The following is a 10,921-nucleotide window of genomic DNA, read 5'->3' as shown; positions in this document are numbered from 1 at the left end:
ATTAGCAAAGCTATTTTCTTATCTATTTATTCCTGAATCAAATCAGCGAGTTTTCCTCAATTAATCTCCCATTATTCTCTTGATTCTGTCATACACACTCACTACTAAACTTGCCCTCATATTATTGCGTCATGTTACACATGTACAGACGAAGAAAGGACACACTTTTAACTTTTTTTTTCTTTTTTTTTTCTTTTTTTTTTTTTAAACAGAAGTAGGGAGAGGGGGGCTGAATGTGCAGACAAGGCAGTATAATTCAACCATCCAAGCCCTACCAGAGCATGAAGATTTTATTTTTTAATATTGCAGAGTAAGTTCCCCAACAGTCAGTGTTTGTCCCTGAAGAAGGTTAAACCTTAAACACCTGCTTCAAAAAAACCCCAACAACAAAAAAGAACCAAAACAAAAACAAAACAGAAAACAAAACGAAAAAAAAAAAGAAAAAAAAAGAAAAAAATATCAAACTCTAAGCCTAAGGGCTTAAAAATTAGAGGCATAGCCTTTTTCTCTATTTTCTATATTTATATGAAAATAATTCATGCTTCATGCTAAATACATTATTTACCTTACAAGAACTTTGTCATCTTTGAATAAAAAACATTGTTTGCTTTTTGTGTTCCCCCCCTCCCAAAAGGAATCCATGCAATGTGGATCAGTTTTTTTCTGCTGGCTACGCTGGTTGAATCTGGAAATCTGCTGTTATTTTTGCACAGACGACTCCTGACTGACATTAACTGCACACTCGCTTCTGAGGGCAGTGTTGGAGCTGTTTTGTTGAACTTAATTTCACTGCTCACCAATATGCTGTCTTGTTTTGCGAATTACAGAATAATACTAATGGCAGGTTTTGTAGCTTTTTTCCCCCAGTTAGATCAAGTATTTGATCCACAGAAAAAGATTTGGATTTATTTCCTTCCTTAATATAGCTGTAATTTCTTAGACTTGATTGCTTTTCACTCAGGCAGTTTAGAAGACATAGCTTGTTTTTCCCTATCACTATTATTTTTTGCACGCAGTGCCGATTTTCAGGCTTATGGCTTTTTGAGTATTTAATTTAATATAGAAGACATAATTCAATGCTTAGCGATGCTATTGACAGTGCCCCTCCAATTCTTCTCATAGTTTCACTGAAACCCATTGCATACATTGTTTCACTTTCCCCAAACTAAGTTTACCAGTCTTCCCATTATGAGCCACGTATAGTACATGAAGCACTACAAGTGCATTACAGTATGCGTAGCTGCCACCAGTGGCTGTCTAAAGACTTCTATGGCACAGTATCCGAGTGCCTCTAGATAGTTCTTGGTTTGGTGTTGAGAAGTACGTGCCTCCTCTTTCCCCCAGATCTCTTTATTCACATTCACTTATAACCCAATTGTAAGGCCATTAAAAAAAATATCATAAGGGCCAGGCCTGAATGACTACTAAATTATGCACATCTCTTCTAGTGTAAAAGGGATTTCCAAGTGCCCAATTTTACTCCCATCACAATAATGTTGATGTCACTGCGTATTCAACCATGCATTTTTTTGACAAGCCGGAGAAAGCAATGGCAATTTTGGCTTTTTGTTGTTGTTAACTTTTTGTCTTCAGGTAATGAAAAGCTTTTGTAAATTAGCTGAGTGTCAGTATGAGTTCTATGGCTTCAATCTCCTTTAAAAGTAAAAATCTTAAGGGTCCAAAAAAAAAAAAAACAAAAAACCACAAAACCAAAGGAAAGAAAGAAAAAAAACAAAACCAAAAACAAATAGAAAGAAAAAAAGGAAAAAATTGCTGATATTGCCACAAATCATTAGAATTCACCTGACGTGCTGAAACAAAACTTTGTAAGTTCAAACAAATCATTGATTTGTTCTAATTTTTTGTGGTTTCCTTTTGCTCTTTCTGCCCCTTTGCCGTCCGATTGGTGATGTTGTTCAAACAGGACCGAATTCCTGCTAAATGCAGGAGGGATCCTGCCGCTTCTTTCATCTCCTCATCGTCACTCTCAGGGGGCTTTTCCGTACGTCTCTTTTTAAGAGGCAGTGTGTCACTTGGTACTTTTTTCGCCTTCATTAAATGTTGCCTTTTCTTGTACTGGGATGCATACCCACTGTCAGCTAAAGAATCCTTGGTCTCCTTCCGATTTTGCTTTTTGTCCTCCTCTTCTGTTTCACTATGGCTCTCGTGGCTCTGGAAGCTAACTTCACTTCCTTCACTGCTGTCTTGGCTACCTTTAGTTGCAAATTCATACTGGTCATCAGCAGAGGAAGAGGAAACGGAGTCACTAGCAGGTGATGTGCTCCTGTGGTTGGAAGATTTGGCACTGCTGTAGTTGTGATCCTCCTTCGGGTCACCACTAACAACTGGAGAGCCACACGACTGTTCGCTTTCTGTCCGCATCCGGCAGTTTGTTATCCCATTCCTGTAACAACAAATGGAAGCGGTCTTAAAAAACACATGGAAGTAATCCTGCTTCAGAGCAAAAGATACTGAGGTAAAACCAACTGACAGAGAATTATGACCATCAAAGTAGTGTCCATGCAGGCCACTTTCAGAGCCTGACTTTTTACAGACTCCAGTTGCTTGAGGATTGGACTCTACACATGTAACAAGGCAAGAGAAAGGCAGCAACAGTACAAGAGGTAGGAGCAAGGAGGATGGCCACAATAAGCAATGACTAAACAGTCCTGCTCTGAGTTAAAAAAAAAAAAGAAAAAAAGAAAAAAAGAAAAAAAAAACACCAAACCAAAAACATTGTTTTATCTACTAGTTATTAAACAAGCTCTGATGAGTTGCATCTTTTTCCCTATACCCTTTTCATGTAAAATTAAGCTACCAATAATGTGGGGAAGAGACACTACCTTTCTGGTGTACTGCTTTTGCCTCCTCTCAGAGACTTCCTCAGCTCTCCAGGGTAGCAAATGTTTCAGCTAGAATTAGCACGGCTCCCAGACAGGACTTTTCCTGACAGTGCACCCAAGTAGAGCACTCAGGTAGTAACCCAGTCATGTTTCTGACTGAGATCACTTTACTGATGATCTTAAAAACGATATAATATTAAGACACTAGCTGTCAACAAAATATTATGATGTGCTTAAAACAGACAGTAGAAAAAAATCTGTGTTTGCTCTAGAAGTTGTCGTTTTCCACTTGGGTTTTATGGCACTCAGCGCTGCGGGAACTACTGCAGCACAATATATTTTAAAACTAATAGTGTCCCCTTCTGCACTGAAAATATTAGAGCATTGCCACTGACTTCACAGTACAGAACTCAATGGCTGAAAGGCTGTTGCAGAAGGGACTGACCCTGTGCAGTGCTTAACTCCTACCAAAAAATGAGAAGAGGATGCTCATCACTGAGTAAAGGCATCCTCACTGCCCCTGACAGCTCACTAGCCTTGAACCCCTCATTCAATAAAAAGAAAAATACCAAAACCAAGAAAGATTGTTGCCTGTTAAACTATCACATGATAAACTGCTTCAAAACCTGGTCCTACCGCCTCCATGCTATCACCACGGTGCCTTCACACATTTACAGCTGTGTTGGATAAGAACCTTTTCTTAAATGCACGCTGAACACAGGTATTTCTTCGGAGGAATGGCACAGTGGCAAGCCCAGAGTATTACTGTGCCTCTACTTAAAACATGAGCAAGTGCTTTAGGGTTCAGGGGGTGGACCTCGGGTCTGGTTTCTTTACAGAAGAAACAGCAGAGTATTATCCATTTCAGAAAGGTAAGGCTGAAAGGTGGGAAATATAAGAATGGTAGGTAATCCACAGCTCCCAGTCAGCTCAGTGCTCTTGTCTGTGGAGCTTACTGAAATAAGAAAGAGGCTTTTGAGAAGCAGTGACAGGACAATGCTAAAAGGCAGTGCATTAATCAGTCACTCCAAATGTTCTTATTTACAGTATTTTCAAATAAATGTATATAATGCAAGGGCTGGTTATTAGCAAAGAAAGCCTCTTGCCAACCTCTTCTGCTCAATAAAATTATTTTCCCCTAGATTTTCAAGTAGCTTTATGATCCATAAATTATATACAGAACCCAGAAGGAATACACAAAGCTCCTTCAATTATTAATAACTAAATGCAATGTCATTCACGATTGTGCAGCAAGCCAGCTGCATTTACTCTGTGATGGTTTGCCACTGCAGGGGTTGTCATTAGAGGATGCCAAATGCTTAAAAGAAGAAATCATCCGTACTAAACTAGTTGTAAGGTGAATTTATAACCAGCTCCTTAAGATCAGTCATTACGAAAAAGCATGTGATGCATTTTAAGTGACAGATTCTTCATTTTTAGGGTAAATTTACATTTAAAGATGTTCAAAATTATCATAAATTAGCATAAAATTAAAGTGACTTGATTTTACTAGGCATCTAATAGTCAGAGCAATGCGGCTCAATAAAAATCACATGCCACTGATTTTCCATACAAAACCACCAATAAATTCCTGCTCCAAGGGAAAAAACACAGGACAGAACAGGTAGGAACTCAAATGGGATTCTTACTGACTTGGTTATGAGTGAACGAGACTTCTGAAAGATGGGATTTAAATCAAGATGCCCATTTTCATGTGATTGAATCTAACCCTGTTTGTTCCCAGAGAGGATCAATAAAAGGAAAGCAACAGTTCCATGAAGCAGAGAAACCATGTGCCAAAAGGCCTCTCTGGTTTGCCCCCTCTTGAGTCTTCAGTGTTTGCTTTTCCATAAAGGGGCTATAATTTGGATTCAAAAGCTCTGCCCAAGGGACTTACTCCAGATCCCAATCCTTTCAGAAAAGCACAAAAACAGAATGAAAAGGCCTGGGGATTACAGAAGCAATGTCCTGGGGGAAGGTGTAGTACTATGGGGTTAGGATCCCACAGAGAGTGACTGCAAAGAGGTATGATGGCAAAGAAAGACAGAAAGGTGGAAAAAAAAAAAAAAAAAACACACAAATGTAATCACTTAAAAAATGGGAGGAAATAGGAAATACCAATACACTTCAAAGGAAAGGGAACTATGGTGGAACTGGTCAGGAAATGGACAGCATTTGTATCTCAGAAAATTCTTTGTTTTTCACTTACATTTTGAAAGATTTCCAACCAGTTCTGCTTGGGGAAATAAAAAAAGGAAGAGAAAGCAGGTCAAGGAGAGAATTAGCAAAGGATATCCACAGAAATGAAAATGAGTTATACAGGGTTTTAGGATATACATCAGGTCAAAATTCATGTAGCCTGGAAGTAAATTAATCTGATAGGCAATAGCTCAAGCATAAGATATGAAGAATTAGTTGTAATTGATATTACTACATAAATAAGAGTTGAATAAAATAATATCTAAACCATTCATGTTGCACACATGCTTCGAGACGTTCTAAAGCTTTATATTGCTCTTACACAGTTACACACTCACTAACAAATTAATCTTGTGATCTACAAAGTTCAACATACAACATCAGTGGACAGAACTCCCCTGTGTTTCGGGGAATATATTTTGGCCAGCTAAATCTACTATTGCTCATAATTCTGGTTGTAATTCTAACTTTATCACTACAGTAATAGTGATAAACAATAGATTAACTATCTAGCAATAATAGATTTTTAAAACCGGCAACTGCTCTGATGCTTGGATTATCTTTAAATTACACAGGGGAAGATAAAGCATTTAAAGTTCTGTGCTTAGTATAACAGAGAGGGAAAAAATATTTAAATACCTTACTTCCCATTTTCTAGTTCAGCACTTCATTTCAAAATTCTCAGAAACTGACATTTTCAAATATTTTAAAGCAGTGGCTTCCTCTATCAGGAAAGGCCATGGGACAGTCACTAGAGCTTTTCATCTTATACACATGGACTATTTTATTTGCTTGATGGACCTCAACCACAGTTATACAACCAAAAGTACCAAGCACAGCTTCTTTTAAAAATATTTCAATTTGGCTGTAGCAAAATTACACAACCCTCAAGCACTACAGGGATAAGTTTGGCCTTTGGAAAGCCTGACTCCATTCCCACTGTTAGTTGATAAGAGTTCTGTTACTAATTTCATCGGGAGCCAGACAGAGCCCACAGGAGCTGGATCTCAAGTTAGCAATGAAGCAGTTTCCTTTGCCTTTTGAAGGGTTTTTCCTCAGGATTAGACAGGATATAAGTCTCCATCCTTCTGCCAAGGGCAGACGTACCTTCCTTAAATTTCTCTACTGTCTTTAAAAGAAGATATGTAACCACGTTCTGTTTGCAAAATGGCAAGATGTTTTGCTGGAAAATACTTACTGTATTCCACACCAGAGACAGGTACCTTCCCTTGATGAGCAAAACAAACCTATGTAGAGTTTAAGTACCAGCTTAACTACCTCCAGTCCTTCTGGATGACAAATATTGTATACACGTAGGTGACAGTTTTGGAAACAATCAGTTAAAAGATATGAAGAAAACAATACAGTGTGGTACTGTAAGCGTGGTATACACATTTTGACAGGTTCCAGGTTTGCTAAAACTGTAAAGCACTCTTTTACTGTATAGGTAATGTAATTCCAGAGGAAAATTCAGGAAAGTGAGAAGTTTTAGACACAGGTAGTTGAACTGTTATTTAAAAATACTACACAGGAGCAGATAGGCTGATGAGCTAGCACATGGAAGATAATTGATGCTCACTTGCTGCATGATGAGATTCTGGTTATTGAGTCAAAAGTCAACAAGCTGGTTACACTACTGATAGAAGCTCTTAGAGAGATACTTTACAGCATAATCCTATGCAAAGGACCGCAACAAATATGAGTCATGAGCTGTTAGCAGAAAGAGCACTTTGTCAATATCAACAGCAAATCTGAAGTTCAGACAAATGCAGTGCTCTTCTTTTGCAGGAAAAATAATTGTCAGACAGTACTTTTGTCCTTTAGTTACTAAAAAAAAAACCTTCAGCTGCCAAGGATCCTACCTATTACAGGTGAAAAGGGGAATGCAATGCAACAAGGGTGACCTGGGGCTTGTTAAGCTGATCACACCAGTAATAAACAAGAACATGAAGACTATACAGGTAAGAATTTATGAAAGAAAGCATCTACCAGTTCTTTTACCTAAGCTAAAGTAAACATTAATAAATAAGGACAGTATGTAATTCTACTTACGCTTTAGCATCTATGCTGCACGTGTTACTTATGTTTGGTTTATTTAATCACTGCTTGAATGGCTGACTTGAGGAAGAAAAAAAAAATCAAAAATAAAGCCAGCAGGAGGAACAAAGTCACCATAATGGAAGCTAGGCTGAGCTAATTGCCCTATAAATTTGAAGTTAAAATAATCATAACTAACAATCTTGCCTCATCAAATAAAGTTGGGCACAAAACCCATTCTTGTCACACACCAATGATGAGGAGCTACAGAGGAACTGCAGCATTAATGGTAAAAAAAGAACAGATATTTTAAAACCTAGTTATGCTGAAGGAGATAAGGCTTGTTAGTGTTGTATTTTTGTGTGTTGTGGGTTGTTTGTTTTTTTCCTTCTCCAAACTAAAGCAAGTGCAGTAGCTCTACCTGTGTGGATGCACTTGCTTTCCCTAGGAAGAGGGAACATATAGTCTTGGAAACTTAAACAGGAGTTTTTTTTTCACTTAGGGAAATTCCCTGGGAAATTGTGCTTGCAATTGGAAGGTAACTGTGAAATTCCTTCAGAAGCTAGAAATATTCTGTGAGGAAAGAGAATTTAAAAACAAAAAAATCCCAATAATTTCCCACTAATTTTTATTTTTAACCTGTATTAATTTAAATAATTGAGTTTTCCTAACAAACACTAGTGAAAGCAATTTAACCTGTTACCTAGGCATAAGTGGCATATAAAAAAGTTTTGCCTAAGTTTTCAACTAGCCTGAAACATACGTTGGATTCATCCTGGTGAATTATTATCTAAAAAAAACCAAACAAATAGTTAAGCAAAGATGGTCAATACTATTCTCCAACCTCAATTTTCTGACTGTATCAACAAAGACAATGCCAAGTTCAGCCACAGCATCTTTACTAGGACTGTCCCAAAACCTAATGGTTTTACCTGCTCCTTAAGATTTCCCACCAAGGTAGCTGTGAACTCTGCTTGCCTCTTTCCTACCTGCATCTCACGTGAATTTGCTGGCTAGTGCTGTGGGATGGGGTTGTCTTTCGGCCTTCCCATCAGAACAGGCTGTTGAACAGACCATGAAGCCCTGTGCACCAGGATGAGCGACAATCTGTCCATACAGTGCTGCAGCTCCAAAGGTAAAAAGAAATCCGTGGGAGCTAAAAGCATCTGCTTTCCTCAGCTATATAATTCAGTGGGAAAAGCATAATTAGGGCAGAACACAGCCAACAGGTTAGGAATTAAGAATTCAGACCCAACCTGGACACCCTGGGAGTCTATCTGAACAATGTTCAACAGCCTCTGTAGCACAGCGAACATTCAGGGCAGAGGAAAAGAAAAAAAGGCCTATTACAGAAATATTACCAAGGATATTTTGTAAAACATCTTTTGCAGGCTATCCTGGACCGAATAACAAGGCCTATGCCACACAGCTGGTGAGGTTCTCTGTGGAGAGAAACTCCACCAACTGCACCTCGGTGGGTCTGCCTGCTTCAGGCAGACACAGACATGAACCACTCGTGCACTGGGGAAAACCAAAGAACACTATAAACGTCATGGTGAGAGGCTTCCTGCTGACTGCTCTGAAATCATAGAGCAAAGAGCTCTTCCAAGCTCGTGCTCTTCCACAGGGTCGGTGTAACTGGTAACGCCTGACTAATTTGGAATTATATAGATAAAGCTTCTTGCATCTTGCCACACAATGCACACTGCAGATGCATTGGCCATTTTGATAGAGACTATACCTACTGAAGTGTCTACAGAAGTCCTCCTAAGTAAACATCTAAAGGGTATTTTCTGATTTTACATTGAAGAGCAAAAGCTCACCTTTGAAGCACAGCCAACTCCTTGTTGCACGGAAGGCACTGCTGGTTTTGCTGACTTTCACTGGATTCCTTTTTAACTCAGTATTTTATTTTCTACATATTCAGACTATCACTGCATTTGCTTTTAGATTCACTAAGGGAACTGGATAGGGATATGGTCTGCCAAAAATATCTATGATGGATCTCATGTAAGAGACATGCTACACGCTGTGCAGCTTTGAAGCGTTATTTTCCCCTGCTGTCTTCGGGTGGGTCTTAGACTTGTCAGCCACAACATGGAAAGTATGGATGATAAACAAGCTAAAAGTGGTGGGAATAAAGTAAATAAAAAGCTACTGTCAAAACACATCCAATTATGCTCTGCTGTGGAGATTTAACACCAGAGGATGATTTCAAAGTAAAAAACAGTGTGGGATGCCTTTTCCATTTGTAGATTAGTTTGGAACGGAAGGTCTATTTGTGCAATTTAAGCCAAATGCACTACAACATAATGATGCTCTCCTCAATTGCTGTTCTTTCTTCGTGGAAATGGGTGGATTTGTTGTTTTTAAATACTTTTCAGTAGGTTTTTTAAATTCATCCTACTTAAATTCACTGTATTTTATTTTATATATAAAAGATAGCATAATTGCACGTAATTACATAGGAACAACAACACATCAATACATCGTGCAGGAACAAGGTGTGCTAATACATTGTCACACTGTTGAAAAGAATAGCACAGTAAACCTTCCACCTAATGGGAGCTAACGTAACAGAAATCACTGATTTCAACAACTTAGTTCTGTGTTGTGGCTTCCCTTCTGAATAACAGAATACCACCTAATTACAGCTGCAAGTCTAACCTAAGACCAACCTTTTTGTTACTTTGTTTTGACAATACGAGCAGTCTGTGAAACAGGATAACGTACTGCAAGTTATTTGCACAGTCTGCTTGATAACAAATCTTTCAGCTGGCTGCACAGACATTTATGTTTCACTTTGCTGCATTCTTCAGCATGTGACATGGACCTGAACTGTAAGTGCAAGCAGTGGGCAGTGTAACAGAACTAACATGCTAGACCTGCAGAGGGGAAATGAGAGGGTTCATCAGTACAGAGAAATACAGAAACTTTTATGTCTGCAGAGACTCAGCAGCAGCAGTATCAGAGTATGTCCTAGGGCACTAAAGGGAAAAAAGTAGCACAAAAAAAAAAAAAAGTTTATACAGTCCCCAAAATGTGAGGAACTCCAATGATGGTACAGAAAACAGCATCTCCTTCAGGGAGGGAGCTGGCAGACTCCATGTGCACCACACTACTTGCTTTAGTTACCTAACTGCCAGCAAGGAAAGAAAAAACACATGACCAGACAGCACACATAGATACAGACACTGCAACGAGTGTCTGAAAATGTTCTCAGGCATTTCTGTTTCACAGCCTATATGAAAATTAACAGGAAAGTGGTGGTCTGTGGTCTGGCCTGGTTTTTGAGAGAAACTAGTGGTTTGCCTGACAACCACGGAAGAGGCTGGGTACTAAATAACTAAACATTTCCCAAAGCACTGAATGCATTAGGTGAAAAAGGGGAAAATAAATGCTGTATCTGTGAATGGTCCAGGCAATCCTATACAGCAAGAGACTTCAAAAGCATGGACTGTGGTTTGCAGACAGGCTCTCGCAAGCAAACAGTATTTCCCCAGTCTGGGGAACAGCAAGCCCAAAGACCATTAAGACATTGAGGAAATAAACACAAAATGAAATAAACCCCTTAGACAGCAAGGAAGGGCCAACAGAACACCAGCACCTTAGAGAAGAACCGGCAACTTCTACATTATGTACAGTAATAAAGAAAACCAGTAAGAGGTTTAATTTGATATGCAAGGATCCACTACCAAGGGAATGCTAGAGGCCCCCTAAGTTAAAACAAAAACCACATCATTTTAGGCCTTTCACTTAGGACACCAGAGGAACTCTCCAATACCCATTTGAATAAAATCTTGTAAAGAAGCTGTCTGGCTCTTCCTGAGTATACAGGCTGA

General features: G+C 38.9%; 1 protein-coding gene across 5 annotated transcripts in view; it reads right to left on the bottom strand.

Annotated features, from left to right (window-relative positions):
* Positions 1 to 501: 501 nt before the first annotated feature.
* Positions 502 to 10,921, bottom strand: part of FOXN3 (forkhead box N3) — a 191,280-nt gene continuing 180,860 nt past the window's right edge. For all 5 annotated transcript variants that reach the window (XM_082761076.1, XM_082761075.1, XM_082761078.1 and 2 more), the window contains one exon: positions 502 to 2,404. In XM_082761076.1, the coding sequence (XP_082617202.1) occupies positions 1,855 to 2,404 (550 nt within the window). In that variant the 3' untranslated portion in view covers positions 502 to 1,854. The remainder of the gene's footprint in view (positions 2,405 to 10,921) is intronic.

Source organism: Aythya marila (genome assembly GCF_965140915.1).
Source record: "Aythya marila genome assembly, chromosome: 5".
In the NCBI taxonomy this organism is placed as follows: Eukaryota; Metazoa; Chordata; class Aves; order Anseriformes; family Anatidae; genus Aythya; species Aythya marila.
This window is presented reverse-complemented; position numbering and strand designations above follow the sequence as displayed.